This window comes from Centroberyx affinis, unplaced genomic scaffold (genome assembly GCF_046629955.1).
Source record: "Centroberyx affinis isolate AG114_WGS23_722 - 3 ecotype Tasmania unplaced genomic scaffold, CSIRO-AGI_Caff_v1 ptg001689l_1, whole genome shotgun sequence".
Classification (NCBI taxonomy): Eukaryota; Metazoa; Chordata; class Actinopteri; order Beryciformes; family Berycidae; genus Centroberyx; species Centroberyx affinis.
In genome coordinates this window covers 32,028-47,620 of record NW_027280107.1, presented here as the reverse complement: position 1 = coordinate 47,620, position 15,593 = coordinate 32,028, and the positions used below count along the sequence as shown (strand labels likewise).

General features: G+C 38.3%; 2 protein-coding genes across 3 annotated transcripts; both read left to right on the top strand.

The window, feature by feature from the left end:
• Positions 1–2,088: 2,088 nt before the first annotated feature.
• LOC139651591 (cytosolic sulfotransferase 3-like) lies at positions 2,089–6,730 on the top strand. Its single transcript, XM_071528564.1, has 8 exons — positions 2,089–2,276; positions 2,618–2,756; positions 2,946–3,074; positions 3,387–3,487; positions 4,332–4,458; positions 4,567–4,664; positions 4,796–4,970; positions 5,152–6,730. Exons 1-8 carry the CDS (start codon positions 2,256–2,258, stop codon positions 5,262–5,264), a joined length of 903 nt encoding a protein of 300 aa, XP_071384665.1. The 5' UTR covers positions 2,089–2,255; the 3' UTR covers positions 5,265–6,730.
• Positions 6,731–7,211: 481 nt separating this feature from the next.
• On the top strand, positions 7,212–13,630 carry LOC139651592 (cytosolic sulfotransferase 2-like). 2 transcript variants are annotated; one of them, XM_071528565.1, is made up of 8 exons: positions 7,212–7,299; positions 10,509–10,647; positions 10,822–10,950; positions 12,007–12,107; positions 12,213–12,339; positions 12,423–12,520; positions 12,829–13,003; positions 13,176–13,630. In XM_071528565.1, the coding sequence occupies exons 2-8, from the start codon at positions 10,509–10,511 to the stop codon at positions 13,286–13,288; spliced, it is 882 nt and encodes a 293-aa protein (XP_071384666.1). In that variant the 5' UTR covers positions 7,212–7,299; the 3' UTR covers positions 13,289–13,630. The 2 variants fall into 2 exon arrangements, with proteins under 2 accessions (XP_071384666.1, XP_071384667.1); XM_071528566.1 differs by lacking the exon at positions 7,212–7,299 and having other exon boundaries at positions 10,491–10,647.
• The last annotated feature ends 1,963 nt before the right edge of the window (positions 13,631–15,593 follow it).

The window sequence follows — 15,593 nt, the reverse complement described above, 5'->3', positions numbered from 1 at the left end:
TTTGTTGTGTACGTGCTCCAGTTCCGGCTACGTCACAGGCCAGGTCTTTTGCTGCGTTTGAGGCTTTTCGGAAACATCGTGATTACAGTTAGCCGCACATTAACGACCCAAGAAAGTGGTAAATAAGACAGTGAACGTGGGGATTTTCTGTGATAACGAGATGACTTTAGGGGGCGTGTCTTGAAATAATGACGGAGAGCATGGACAACAACTGAGAACAAACTATGTATTTTATTATGTATTTCATTAGTTTGCATTCTATGTAAATAATTACTGTTGTATGTTTATATTTTAAGTCATTGGTTATTGGTCATTATGGTTTATTTCAAAACAACAACCAACAAATGACCATTTTTGTTACAAAGCCATTTTGTTATTCTGTCCGACCAGAAGCACTTGAATGCTTCATAAGTCATTCTTTTCCGAGGAGCACCTGAAAGCAGCATTAGTTGAGACCTTCTGGCATGTCAGTAAACTAAACAGAATGGAAATATCCAGCCTGTTCGTCTCTGGGTAAACTCACTTAAACTCATTTAACAAATTTCTATTAGTGAATATAATCTGCCTATTCGTTCATACTGATTTCTAAATCTATATAATTTCACAGTGCATTATAGGCTAAGTAAAATAAAAAGAGACATACAAAGTACTATGTCATGGTAGGGTCAATAGGATCACTATAAACCCACTATACTTAAACACAGTATAAACACACTAGTCCCTATTGGAATACTACAGAAATATTAAGGTGATTTTTTGTTAGACTCATGCTGATGTAAGTTACATGAAAATATGGTGTTTTCAAGGACATAATGTATGAAATAAATTATATGTATAAATGTATCATGTATATACATATACATGTAAATATGTATATATCCCATGCATGATGTTTGTGTGTGTGCAAAATATCTTCCCCCCAAAAAAATATATGGCTAAAAAATGTCATGTACATTTCGTAAAAAGAAAAAAAGAAATACTCAATTAAAAACATAACATAAAAACATCTAATTATGCCCAGAAGTTATTTCCACAGTCCTGAGAAAAATATTTTGAGATGCTGGAGTGCACAGATATTCCTTATCTGAAAATCAAGAGTTAACTTATCTAGTGGTTTTCCGAAGAATGTCCCTCCCTCTCACACACACTGCCTCGCTTTTTATTCTCTGTCACGCACTTCCTTCAGCACGTCAGACTCCCACTGCCAATTAGTTTCACAAATGCTTGACACATCCCTTTCTCCAACTAAAGTCAATATCCCAATACTCACAATACACAATTTTACATATTTACCGTACATGTTTACCGCGCATGTTCTCTCTGCAGAGGTTTGTGCAAAGCATGTATAATGCTTGACTCCCAGACTCAATGTGCTGAAAAGCATTTTTGAAAAGGGGCCAAGAATCCTTATGGGGGGATGGGGGAGTTCTTTGGGGCAGCATAAAAGAGAGATGATCTGAGAAGGTGGTAAAGGAAGAAGCCTAATCTATTCCCTCTCCCATACACTTTAGTAGTATAACCTCAAAAACACTGTAGAGGAGAAGAGAGTCATATGTTTTGAGTCAGACCCATGAAGACTTTCTGGATAACTCCCAAGTGACTGACTTTGTTTAAACATGCATATGCAGGACATTCACGCCCCAAAGCAACAGGAGAGATTTGTGTTTTGAACCAGCAGACTGCGGTTAAAAAGAACTAATGAAGGTATGAAAGCAAGAAAAACTTGTTTTTCAGGATCATACGGGATTGTTGATACTGAGTTATTTGTTACTTATTATAGCCTAGTTATCTTTACCCTTTAGGAACATGAATGGTGAAAAGAGCACCCAGTTTTATATGCACGCACGCAAACACATGCACACAGACACACAAGCTGCAAACACAACTACACAGGCACAAACTGTGTCGAAAGGATCAAATTCATACGATTGCAATTGAAGTAATGATACAGTATAAAAGTGAGGAATGAAGAATATAATGTGTGCTCTGTAGGTTTCTGTGAGAACAATGGGGAAAAAAGGAAAGAGCTAAGAGGGATAAGGGTTGGGCCTCCACAACGTATATTGGACTGAGATTCCAGCCTGTAATAACAAGAGGCAGAGAGATAGAGGTCATTTAGTGCTTACATAACATGAGGAAAGGAAGGAAAAGAATTTGCCAGAGAGGGAACAAACCCAGTGGGAGAAGAGAAAAAGGCCCAGAAATACGACAGAGAAAGCAGTTGGGATAAGAGGATATATTACTGAACTATCAGCATGTCACTTAACCTGGACAAGGTATGTGTGCAGATACTGAGGTTTGTTAAGATAGATGTGTATTCTGTGTCCTTATTTATAGAGCTACTCTCGATTACCTTCCAATGTTTTTTTTCTTTTTTGCTTACCGTTAGTTTAACATGTATCATGGAACTATTGAAAACAGATTTGTACATATAGTAATAATTTATTTTTGTCTCCTTCACTTACAAAGACTAGCCTACTAGGAGTGATTTTATAACTTTGCTGTGAACTTCGCACTGATTTTGTCCATGTCGTTTTCTGCTCCCCTAGCATGAAAAATAAATTACTCCTTATTTAGTCCCTTACTCTGACGCCCTGATCATACATTTCTTTTTCAGATGGATTTACCTCCTCGGCCAAAATTATTTGATTTCCACGGAGTCTCAATGAGCCACTATTTCACAGACAACTGGGACAAAGTTCAAGGTTTCCAGGCCAGGCCAGATGATATACTCATTGCAACATATCCTAAAGCAGGTCAGTCTATAAACGTGAGAGGACTGTGTTTGCTTTTTAACACTTCAATAGGAGGGGAAGGGGCTGTGGTTGGGAGAATATAGGATCATTTTTGACCCCCCGCTGTCTCTCTTTCTCTCTCTCTCTCTCTCTCTCTCTCTCTCTCTCTCTCTCTTTCTCTCTCTCTCTCTCTCTCTCTCTCTCTCTCAGGAACCACATGGGTCTCTTATATCCTTGACCTGCTATATTTTGGTCAGACAAATTCAGAGCGTCAGACATCCATCCCTATTCACGAGAGAGTGCCTTTCCTGGAGATCGACATCCCGACTGAATACACAGGTTGAATCAAATGATCTCTCTCACACACACACACACACACACACACACACAGACTAATTTCACTACCACAATGCAAACATGCTGTTTTATTTAACCTTCAATATGCAATCATGGTGATTTTCTAACTTTGCTATTTTTTTGTTAAACCTATTCTTAGACCTTATGAAACATACAGTAATTGCACTTGACAGTAAACCATCTTGTTCACATTGAGTTACATATCATGTTATCACGAGTGTGCATCAAAGATGAGTGTGTACAGTGAGAGTAAAGGTAGTTCCTTTCTTACTCCATCTTCACCCCTCCGTATAGGAACACATTTGGCAGAGAAGCTCCCCACCTCTCCTCGCCTCATTAAAACTCATCTTCCAGTTCAGTTTGTGCCCAAGTCCTTCTGGGAGCAGAACTGCAGGGTACAGTATGTGTTTCTTCCTCTATCTCAACTTATGACTCCCATTGCTATGATAGTGATATAGTGCAGTCTATTTACTATTCATTTAAAGCAGTAACTGTATTGAATAATTACACCAATCAGCTGCCATCGCTCAGTGTTGTCAGACATGGTGTGGAACAGCACAGCGCAGCAAAAATATACCAAAATGTATATTAAATTACAAATACTCATTCAAGCAATGTAGCAATATGAATTGGAAAATTCTGGTAGAAGAAAATGTATTTAGTTAAAATAAATGTGTTTTGTGTTTTCAAAATAAAGACAAAAAATACTTACATCAATAGGGTTTTTTTTTTACTTTTCAAGGTCCCAATCAGAATGGAGAATGGATTGGCTAGATATTACATATACTGTACCTTACATAGTGCTATTCTACATGTCTTTTGAGTCAAAATAGTTGATTATGTAACTCTTCATACCAAATCCTGTCTTATGCAAAGTGAAAAAAAAAAAAACAGACGTAACCAAGACTATTTAAAGCCAGGGAGACAGATCTTACTGCCCACATACAAATGTTATCAATTTGTGTGGTATGTGAGATTCACATCTTTACTAAGTTTGTTTCCTGGTTCCATACATTCTCAGTTTTGTCCTGGTCCAAAACCTTGTTTCACATGTCCTTTAAATACTCCCTTTCATTTCCTAACGTGACTCTTCTTTGAAAAGTATAAACCTGAGCAAACTAAACATAGAGGACCCAAGGCAATTAATCACTACCTAAGTGTTAAAACACAGGGTAAAATTATGTAACATCTGATGTGATGCTGATACTGGTGTAATTTAAGTGTTTTCTCTTTGTGCAGATTGTCTATGTGGCCCGTAATGCCAAGGACAATGCAGTGTCCTATTTCCACTTTGACCGGATGAACAAAGTCCAGCCTGAAGCAGGAGACTGGAGCAGCTTTCTGCAGAGGTTCATGGAAGGAAAGAGTGTGTATGAAATTGAATAATGGAGTTATTTTTAATGGAACAGGGATCTACAGATTTCCTCCATATTCTCATCTAGCTGTGCTTTCATGTATTGTTCTATGGTTTCAGTGGTGTTTGGTCCCTGGTATGACCATGTGACTGGCTGGTGGGAGAAGAAAGAGACTCATTCCAAAATCCATTATATGTTTTATGAAGATCTGATTGAGGTAATTGTGTGTGTGTGTGTGTGTGTGTGTGTGTGTGTGTGTGTTTAGTTTGGAGGTGGAGGCCTATGGAGATTCCTTCTCCAAAATTCTGCAGTAACTGGTGAGATGGTGTGTGACCATTGTGTTTCCAGGATACTGGACGGGAAATAGACAGTCTCTGCTCCTTTCTTGGTTTGTCTCCATCAGCCGAGGAGAAGGAAAGAGTGAGAGGGGGAGTACAGTTCGACAATATGAAGAAAGACAACATGGCCAACTATTCAACGGTCAAAGTTATGGATTTCAAGATTTCTCCCTTTATGAGAAAAGGTACAGTGAATAATAGCGCATACAATATAATATAATTACGGATATATAATAATAGTAATCCATGTAATAATTATGCAAGTAAACAACTGACAAAGAGAAAGGCATCTTTCTCCCACAGGCACAGTCTCTAATGTGCTCAGATTTCACTAAAACACCTGATTGATTGTCTCTGCTTCTCCAGGAAAGGTTGGTGACTGGAAGAACCATTTCACTGTGGCCCAGAGTGAACAGTTTGATGAAGACTACAACAAAAGGATGAAGCACCCAATGCAACAGTTCCGTACTGAAGTGTAGAGAGGTCTGGCCAGGCTGTGCAAGTGTAAGGATGGGTCAATCAGTCTGTATGATCCATGATTGGCTGGATTCACAATGATGATGCTGAACAGTGTTTTCCTTACCAGATCACCATGCCTTAAACAATTTGTATTGAAGGGAGAATTATTGTCACATGGTCTAAATGGCCTTGGATAGGGCTGTCCACTCACAACTGAAATTGCGAAGACACATTCAATCACATTCATCAATCACACATTCAATCACATTCATCAATCATTCATCATTTCAAGAATAGAATTGTGTTTTAATGGTTGTTGTCAAAATGTTACATGCCATACTTAATTCATCCATGACCTTTTTTCCACTCAAAATTTGTGGAAAAATCAAGTTCATGGACAAAATGTGTGAGAATATGAATTTCCCATTCAAAATCTGTGGGGAAAATCAAGTTCCCATTCACAATCTGTGGGGAAAATAAAGTTTCCTGTTGTCTCTCATGTTACTAGTGGAACATTGTGCGGCATCAATTGAATTTAGCCAATGAACTACTATCAATCATGAAAGTGCATAGAAAATCAGATGACTGTAATGATTTCTTCACATCAATATTCATCTCTGAAGTAGACTCTCCTTGTAAAATGAGGGGCTGTGAGTGTAGCAAATACAAAAATTAACCAAACATATTTTTATATAAATCTTACAAAAAGATAACATATATGGGTTAGTAATATACTGTATGTGCATCATATTATCTAAATGTCTGATCAGTCTGCCTCTAACAAGAATGGCAAGACCTCTGAGAGTAGCACCTACTGACCTCTGTCAGTAGCATCATGCGTGCCACTGTACGACTCTACCACTACTTTAACTCAACTCAGGCTAAAGGATCAACAGATCAGTGTCAGGAAAATACTGCCAAAGGTTTACTCATTATGTTGATTTCTCTACGTTTGAACCGTGTACAGCAGGCCTAACATTTACTTACTTTGATTTTTATGAAGATACTATATTCCTTATTATGGAAGAGGATTAGGGCCACACAGAGATTAAAGTCTGAGAAAAAAAGTCAGAATTCTGAATCCTGACTTTAAACTCCGAATTCTGACTTTAAACTCAGAACTCAAATACATTTTTCACATGTGGCCTAATCTTTTTCTGTACCTTATGAAACAGTGTAAAACTGTGTATGTATTTTTATGTGTACAATAAAATAAGATGGAACTCAAACATCTCAGTTATTTCTACCCTTCACACATCCGCTCACATTTTCTTCTACATGTGCAAAGATATTAAAGGTCCCATATCGTGTAAAACAGTATTTCCCTTGCCTTTTGATTATAAAGGAGTTGGATGTGCTATCTAAACATTGTGAAAGTATCAAAACGCACGGTCGGCAACTAAATCCACACAATCCATATCAGAAATCTGAGCCTCTACGAGCCGCTTGGACTTCCATAACTTTGTGGCATCACAGAGGTTCTCATTATCATTTTTGTAAGAAATAATAGTTTAACAAAGTGTTTTTTTTTAAAGCGGTTGAGCGGTTGTCATGCTGGAAATGCTGGAAAATAAACGTGTAAAAATGGATTGAGAGTGTTTTTGGTACATGACACCACACAAACAGCTTTGAATGGACCTCAAGACACAAAATAAAACACTGGAAAGTGTAGAATATGGGAAAAAAATGAATGTGGCTCAAATGCTTGAATGGCCCAACGTACATATATCTCTCTTCAAATCAGGAAATGAGTAAAAAATTATTAATCCTGTGAGATACTGAAATCTTTAGTAATGCTCTAAGTTTGGATTCTACCTGACATTACATGAGCCCATGTTTCTTACCTGATAACAGTGGTTCAAATGTTTGACCAGTAGGCCTCAAAACAGATAATGGAGTAACTCACACAGTAGGCTGGGAACAGGAGGTACACGCCTAGACTCACTTCAGGAAGTCATACAGTATATTACCGGGCGTATTACACAACAAGTTCACTGTTGACTGTGGATAGTCAGATTAGAATAGACTGATGCAGCCAGTGTTTGGAGAGACCAGGTGAGTGGATACAAGTTTGAGTGTAAATACAAGCAGTTATTTGAATTAGCTAACAAATCTGATACAGTGAAAGGTTCTTTGAGAGTTTAATAATGATCAAAGCAATGACATAATCTGCGTTGACACTCCTTACAGACAGCCAAATATTACAGCACCTCACTGCTGTGCTGTGTATCTACTGCTGGGAGAATGATAGGATTCCTTGTGTTCAGCTTCTGTGCAAATGTAAACAGAGAATCACAGTCTGGAGATTGAGTGAGTTTAGATGAAGTAAAAAGGGGAAGGTAAAGAGGCCTCCCAGTCATGGGTTGCCAACATAAAATATAGCGTGTTTGTGAGGCAAGAAGAGAAGGAGATGAGAGAGAAAAGAAGCGGGTCAGAAGGATTTGAGTTAGTTATTTTAGTTATTTTCTTTAAATTACCTTTTTCAAATGTTGCAACTCAAGAGTAAGCAGTATTATTGTTCTTTAATGTATGTGGATGTTGTCTGATACTTTCACATCTGTTAGCACTGTGGGTGGGGAACTTTTAGCTGAATAGGAAATGTTGTAATTCATGTGTCTGTGAGAGATTTTCCTGTTTGTATGGCATTTTGTCATTTATTCCCTAATATGCACTGTACATTGTTATGTCTAGTTGCTATATATTTTACCAGTTGCTATAAAATACAACTTAGTTCTAATTTAATAGATACTAGTGACTAATTTGTTTTTTACTTGGCACTTTTCTTTTTTTACTGTTAACTATTTCATAACTACTAGGATTTATTTTATAGTAACTGGTGACTAATTTCATTTTTACTATTCCCTCACAGGGAAGTCGCTAAAATTAGGCACTTGTACTTATTATTAGTCACTAGTCATTATTCTGCAATTTAAAAGGCGGATACTCTTACACTACGTAATATACGTAGTAGTAGCTAGTAATAGGTAGCATGTGGGCACATGTGCGTTTGAGGGAAAGGGAGAGGGTGTGGTAACCTGTATGACATTTGAAAATATATATTTTTTTATTATTTGACCTAGTTCATGGGAAATTAGCTATTGAAATTTGAATGTATTTATACAGTACATAAGAAAAATATTTTAGCAAATATTGAAACTAGTGGTTGTAAATTGAACTTTCTCTTCCAGTACAAATGTATTCATCAATGTGGTTTTAGTTGTTTGTTTTACAATTCATTCATTGAAATTCTTAAGTACAGGTGGAGAGAGAAATTGTCCTTTCAATTGTGACGACATTTTTTCGGCACAAATACGACATTCCAGATCCCACCCACTTTCAGTCTATCGTGAAAATGAATAGAGGTGTAAAATGATTGTCTTTAACTATGTCCAACCCTAATCTTGACTATTTTTGCTTTTGAGGATTCCTCTATTAGCCTATCCATTTTTTGATTTGTTGAGGTGAATTTGGATGGGTTTTGAAACTGCAATGAAAATTATAAAAGATTGCTAGCCATACTTAGCATTCCAACATTTTGTAGCTTTGTGAAGCGAGGATAATGTAACATCCAAACATGGTTGTTGTTTTTTGTTTTCAGTAACATGTTAAAATATGTCATAACTTCATCATAAGTAATTTATACTTACATTATTTCACCGATTTCAAAAACAGAACGATTGGTAAACGGGAACGATTGGTAAACGGGATCCAAAAGCCACATTCATTTCGCCATGGGCCCTTGAACACTTGAGAGGACAATATCAGTAGTGATAGCTGTCGTCGCCAGTTGAGATGAAGCAAGAATTATGCCCCTTACACAAAACACAACAGTGTGGCTGCATTGCATTGTGGACTATTGGGCCTAATGTAGGTTGGGAAGTTGGTATCTCTCCCTCTTCAGTGATGGATTTCTCCCTGTATGATTGTTGAATGTTGGTGCAAAATGGTGAGTCTAGAAAAAAGCCCTTTGCTCTTTGGTTCTGAGAGACTAACACCAAAGGTTAGTTTATGTATAGTTTAGTTTAATCGATTTATGTTTTAGATAGCTGAACATTGTTCTCCTATTAAACTCCATTGTAGCAGCATTGTAAATGTCTTGACAACACGTCATCTACGTTTGACCAGTTATCCACAGGAATAAGAAAAATATACCATCAAACAACAAAATGGAACCAGGAATTTAAGGTACATCACAAACAGATAGTTATTTTTTAACATTAGTATTTTGGGATGGATTTTCAGTTGCGACCAGCAGCTAGTCAGTTGTTCAGTCCCTACGATAAAAAAAAAACAACAACAACTTGTTGCGCATATGCCATGCTCCATAGCCTAGTTTGTTATCTGTCTTGTCAGCTCTGTGCCTATCAATGATTAGATAGCCCATAGTAACTTTTTTATTGTGTCAGGAGTTCAATCAGTTTCCTGATTGAAGCCACAGACTGAATCAAAAACTGTGAGGTGAGGCACCAAGCTGATCAGTTTATCACAAATTACATCCTTGTTGTCCTTTAACCTGTACTAGTGTACTATCAAATTGATTCATGGTACTTTTTTTTGTTTTGTTTTGTTTTGTTTGGTTGATTGAGTAGTATCTAATTAAGAGGAAGTAAGTAACGGTTCAATTTTTATGCACATTTTACATATTTATGAATTTTCACACAACCTAACTGGAATTTTTGCTCAACTGCCACAACTCTTTGCTGTATTGTCACCTCAAGTGTTGTGTCACTTTGGGATTTTCAGATTCTACCTGAATCATTTTTTTTGTTGAGGCAAAAATAAATTGGATTTTTGTTTCCCATTTGCCAATCATTCTGTTTTTAAAATGGGTGAAATAATGTAATTAGAAATGATAAATAATTAAGTTATTACATATTTTAACGCTGCAGATTTTTTTTTACTCACTAGCACCTATAACTAGTATCTATCTATTATTATATAGCAACTATTAAAATATATTAGCAACTGGTAGCTGCCAGAATAATGACTAGTGACTAAAAAATAAGTACTAGAGGCAAATTTTGGTGACTATACCTTTTAGGGAATAAATGATAAAACAGCCAGCCATAAACAGGACCAGTGACCATTTCTTTGTTGCTTACTACCATCACATTTGATGCAATAAAACTTTGTTTACATTGTCAGATCAACTGATCTACATTCACTAAATTGAAAAAATATTAAATTCCGACAAATATCTCTGCCTGGACAATATTTGCAATGTTGTATGTGTATTTTGAATTAAAAATGTAACACTCTTACAGATGGAGCAGCCACCTCGGCCCAAACTGTTTGACTTCCATGGAGTTTCCATGACCAAATACTTCACTGACAACTGGGACAATGTACAGAACTTCAAAGCGAGACCAGATGATATTCTTATAGCTACTTATCCCAAAGCAGGTGTGGTTGTGTGTCTGAGGTTCAAGGAATTAGCTTACAAGACAATATTGTGTCTGACATCATATTTATGCTGCTATATCTGTGACTGTATGCTGATGAATGCAATGGGTTGGCATGTTTCAGATGTTAAGGCCATTGAACAACATGTAGCCTACTCATGTGTTTCACTCTTAGGAACCACATGGGTCTCTCACATCCTTGACCTTCTGTATTTTGGTCAGACATCTCCAGAGCGTCAGACATCCATCCCTATCCATGAGAGAGTGCCTTTCCTGGAGATTAACAGCCCGTCTCTACCCACAGGTTGAATCATCTGATCACATTCATCCACACTTAAAGGCATACTGAGTAGGATTTTGCTGTTTGTGGCTTGTAAACACAATCACTGCGGTTGCCAGAACGGCAAAAAAAAAAAAAAAAAAAGAAATATGCGAGGCGAAACGCCAAGCAGACAAGGTTTGTTCCACAACAAGAGTGAATATGGGGTTGGTTGAAACAGGGTTCTCCGCGCATCTTCCAGCAAAATGCGACTGAATCAGGTGCTTCTCAGCTTGAGGACAGCAAACGTCCAGAAAACAAAAGGGACTGGAGCACACTGATAGATTCACAGCCTTTAATTGTGCAAACAGACTAACGTTTCGACACTACTGTGTCTTCATCAGAGTCAAAGTCTGAATATGAGGTTGGCTTTCAACTGTTGGTGAGTATTGAAGGAGAGGATGGGGATAAAGAGCGACGCAGAGTTGGTCTGTTTTCTGTTGGACAGGTAGGTGCCGGTTAGCTATCAGCTTTTCAACGGTAGCCAGCTGCCAGCTCACGACACAAACAAGCTCTGACCAGAACTCCAGTTACTCTGTGTTAGAGTTCTGGATCGCTACCATAGCCAGCGAGGCTTTTAGATATAAAACGATTCAGCAGTGGTTTTGGTTGCAGGCGTACACACCCACTGCCAAAAGCTTGACGCCTAGAAACGTCCCGAACATTTAGAAATAAGAAAATCGAGGCAGAAGGCAGGATCTCTGCAGGCACCCACACTGTCACACACTACCAATGGGCCATAATGATTGAGTCATTTTTGGATGAGCTTATGCTATTTCAAGCGGGGAAATCCTGCTCAATATGCCTTAAAATTAGCATGACAATGCAAAAATGTTTTGTATGCAAACTGCAGTTAATCACCAATTTGCTTCTATGTTTTATCTGTGTAACTAAACCAGCCTAAAAAGTTTCTCTGCCATGTAGTTTTATCAGGTTGTCTACTGTGTAAGGCACTATGGCTAATAGTCATATTGTTCTCTGGCTTCAGAACAACTCTAAGCAATACCTCTGTTGTTGACTAACTCTTACCCCTCTATAAAGGAACGGATTTGGCAGAAAAGCTCCCCACCTCTCCTCGCCTCATCAAAACACATCTACCAGTCCAGTTGGTGCCCAAGTCCTTCTGGGAGCAGAACTGCAGGGTATTGTTTCTGTACTTTCTTTATCTGTAGTTTGTAAATATGTGAATTGCAACTCCCACTACTTACCTGACACTGATCAATAGCAAGCATTTTTGCTTTGTGCAGATTGTCTATGTGGCCCGTAATGCCAAGGACACTGCAGTGTCCTATTTCCACTTCGGCCGCATGAACATGCTTCAGCCAGAGCCAGGAGACTGGAGCAGCTTTCTGCATGGATTCATGGAGGGAAAGAGTGAGTTCAAAATAGTGGAGTTGTTTGCAGAAGACACTTGATCTCTCATTTCCTGTCTAGATGTCCTTCATGTATTGTTCTAGTGGTGTTTGGACCCTGGTATGACCATGTGACTGGCTGGTGGGAGAAGAAACAGACTCATTCCAAACTTCTTTATCTGTTCTATGAAGATCTGATCAAGGTAACTTAGTTGTGTTGTGATGGTGGTTGTGTGTGTGTGTTTGTGTGTGTCATTTATTTGTAGCTATGTTAATAACATTTTGTGTCAGTGTTATTAACATATGATTTATAGAAAAGTAACACAAAAGCACACTGTCCCAAAGAAGACAGAGATGTGTTAAACAAGCATCCTTTCTAAGAGTGTGTTGTATAAGATGGAGAGAGTAAGTATCTTTAATTTATGCGTCACAAGGCTGGGATTTCCTATTGTAGAGCTCTGCAGTAGTCTATAGCAGACAGATTGTGTGTGACCACTGTGTGTGTCTGCAGGACACTGGGAGAGAGATAGACCATCTCTGCTCCTTTCTTGGTTTGTCTCCTTCAGCCGAGGAGAGGGAAACAGTCATAGGAAGAGTGCAGTTTGACAGTATGAAAAAAAACAAAATGACCAACTATTCCACTGTCCAAATTATGGATCTCAAAGTTTCTCCCTTCATGAGAAAAGGTACAGTGAAAAATGTTCTGTGAAGGTAAAGCATCTACAATGTGAGAAAGCATATTTTTTTCCCGCTGAGTTCATGATGTGCTCAGATTTTCATTGCTCACACCCATATCTGCTCAAATCATCCCTTGCGGATTTCACTAAAACACCTGATTGATTGTCTCTGCTTCTCCAGGAAAGGTTGCTGACTGGAAGAACCATTTCACTGTGGCCCAGAGTGAACAGTTTGATGAAGACTACAAGAAAAGGATGAAGCACCCAATGCAACAGTTCCGTACTGAAGTGTAGAGAGGTCTGGCCAGGCTGTACATGCATAATGATGAGTGGAACTGTGTGAATGATTTATGGGTAATAGAGGCATTGCAGAAGCACTGTAGAGTCCCCTAGTGGCCATATTGGGAGACCATCATGTAATTCCAGCACAACTGCTTAGTATGACTTGCTGCTGTCAACACTGCAAACACATGTTCAACTTTTGTTGTATGGTTTTCTGCTCCAATAAGGAAGGAAAAACGGCAGGGAAGAAATCATTTCATAGACTTATCAAAATCAAGGACAAAAAAAAAGAAAAGAAAAATGAATGTATTCTCGCTGCCAAAATAAACACAACATTGAGCAACATTCATGTATCATTTTACTGGTGTGATATTTAATAGATTTTCATACACATGTGAAGTGTTCAATATCCGTGCAAACAATTTGTGAACAATAAACAATAAAAGTCTGTGACAGTCTGTGACTGCAGATCCAGTAGGGAATCCACATTTAAAATCACAACATGAGGTTTTTTTTTTAGTTAAATGTCTTGATTTAATGACTTCCTCTGAGCTCAGTAGTGTCTTTGGCCTTTTAGCATTCACACAGGCAACACTGTACGTTCCATTTGGCCAAAATGTGCCCTCTCCTCCGTCCTCGTCTCCTCGCTGACCCAGCATCCAAAAGTAAGCCGCCATCATTAAGGATGTTCCAATTGGTTAAAAGACGCATGAAGGATCCTTTATGTCTCCTCGTCTCCATCCTCCAAAGACGACATACCGTCAGAAATGTGTAGAAAAAAATGACAGATAAAATCCACAGTTGTAAGTAGCCTTGATGTGTCTCTCATTCTGTCTTAATCTTTCATGTGAATTGTGTTCGTTGCCATGCAGTTTTCCCTCCTCTTCGGGGAGAACTCATTTACTAAACCTCATTAACAGCAATTCATTGTGTATTTTGCACATTATGTTCTTACAGCTAGATCTATGGTCATTTAGGGGAATAAAAAGAATAAAACTTTGTTTCATTGCTAGTGAGATGTAAAACTACGGCAGTCCATAGAGGACATACATAAACATTTTTTCTCTATTGTTATGTCGAGATAACGACTTAATTATCTCGTTATCGTGACAAAACGAAACCGTTTTCTCGTCATAACGACTTAATTATATTGTTATCACGACAATTAACGAAATCCGTTTCCTCGTCATAATTAGTTATTTTTTCATGTGATTTAACCTGACGGCTGGAACTGCCGCACACTCCCTCCAAATCCACACATAACGTGGCGCCTTTCAGCAGCATAGAGCAGGCCGGTTCTAGACTGCTTTGAATAGGGGCAGCAACAGATGTTGGTTGGTCACCAACTACAGTGCTAGTGTTAATATGAGTGTTCTTCAGGACTGTAAGCTATTATGTGCACGGTTTGTTTTTATCTAAAGCCATAGTAATTAATACATAATTCATTTAATTTTAAACCCACCCACACAGTCATATGGAGAACAGCATACAGAGATAGAACAAGTGGACTGAATGGGAAACTAGTTTTATACAAAGAGACAAACAAGGGTGGAAACAGTGGTACAGTTAGAGCTGAGTGAGTGTGTCTGTTATGAGTTGTGCTTCCTCCTCTACCAGGACAGAGATGTCTGCCTGTCAAAGTCCATGTCCTATGCTCTGCGCCATGGAGTGAACCAGATGGCTCTTCAAATGAGTGCAGGTGAGACACTCACAAACTGGTCTAGGTAAACACTAACATCACTTTGTATTGCTGGTACTGCTTCTGACACAATTTTGATAGCAAGTGTTGGTCTAACACAGTTTTGTTTTGAGAAGCACTGTAATAGTCGTTTTCAAATTTGGTGTGTGTTATTGTTTAAGAAATTAATTAACAGAGTACAAAAGCATACTTTTATTTAAATTTGTTAGTAATATGGCTTTTTAGTACAAGATTAGTTACACCAAAAGGATAAACAACTACCAACCAAGCTTGAAAGCGCAGCAGCTTGCCTACCTGGGCAGACACAGTATCTGCAGGTTGACCGAGACAAGCAGCATGTCGAACGTTCGATACTCCTGCCATGTCGAGTCAAGTTTGAGTTTTCAGTATACCGGCACATGAACGACTCATTCAACAAAGCGGTATCAAAGTACGGCAAGCCCCGAGGGGGAAAACACAAGTCGGCACATGACACAAACCTATACAACCGCTCAATACAAGGACATACAGTAGCATACACAAAGAATATTATTTGTTTGTTCAGTGAAACCATGTCTATCAACTTATCGTCCCTACAACAAAACAGTTTTGTGGTGAAGTAGTGCAGGCACAGTGTGA

Excerpts from the sequence above, each read along its gene's own strand:
- LOC139651591 (XM_071528564.1), top strand. The coding sequence starts at position 2,256 with ATGTCACTTAACCTGGACAAG. Across the intron at positions 2,277-2,617 it reads TGTCACTTAACCTGGACAAG|ATGGATTTACCTCCTCGGCC; the intron begins GTATGTGTGCAG and ends TTTCTTTTTCAG. Across the intron at positions 4,459-4,566 it reads GAGGTTCATGGAAGGAAAGA|TGGTGTTTGGTCCCTGGTAT; the intron begins GTGTGTATGAAA and ends CTATGGTTTCAG.
- LOC139651592 (XM_071528565.1), top strand. The coding sequence starts at position 10,509 with ATGGAGCAGCCACCTCGGCCCAAACTGTTTGACTTCCATGGAGTTTCC. Across the intron at positions 12,108-12,212 it reads TCTGGGAGCAGAACTGCAGG|ATTGTCTATGTGGCCCGTAA; the intron begins GTATTGTTTCTG and ends TGCTTTGTGCAG. Across the intron at positions 12,521-12,828 it reads TCTATGAAGATCTGATCAAG|GACACTGGGAGAGAGATAGA; the intron begins GTAACTTAGTTG and ends GTGTGTCTGCAG.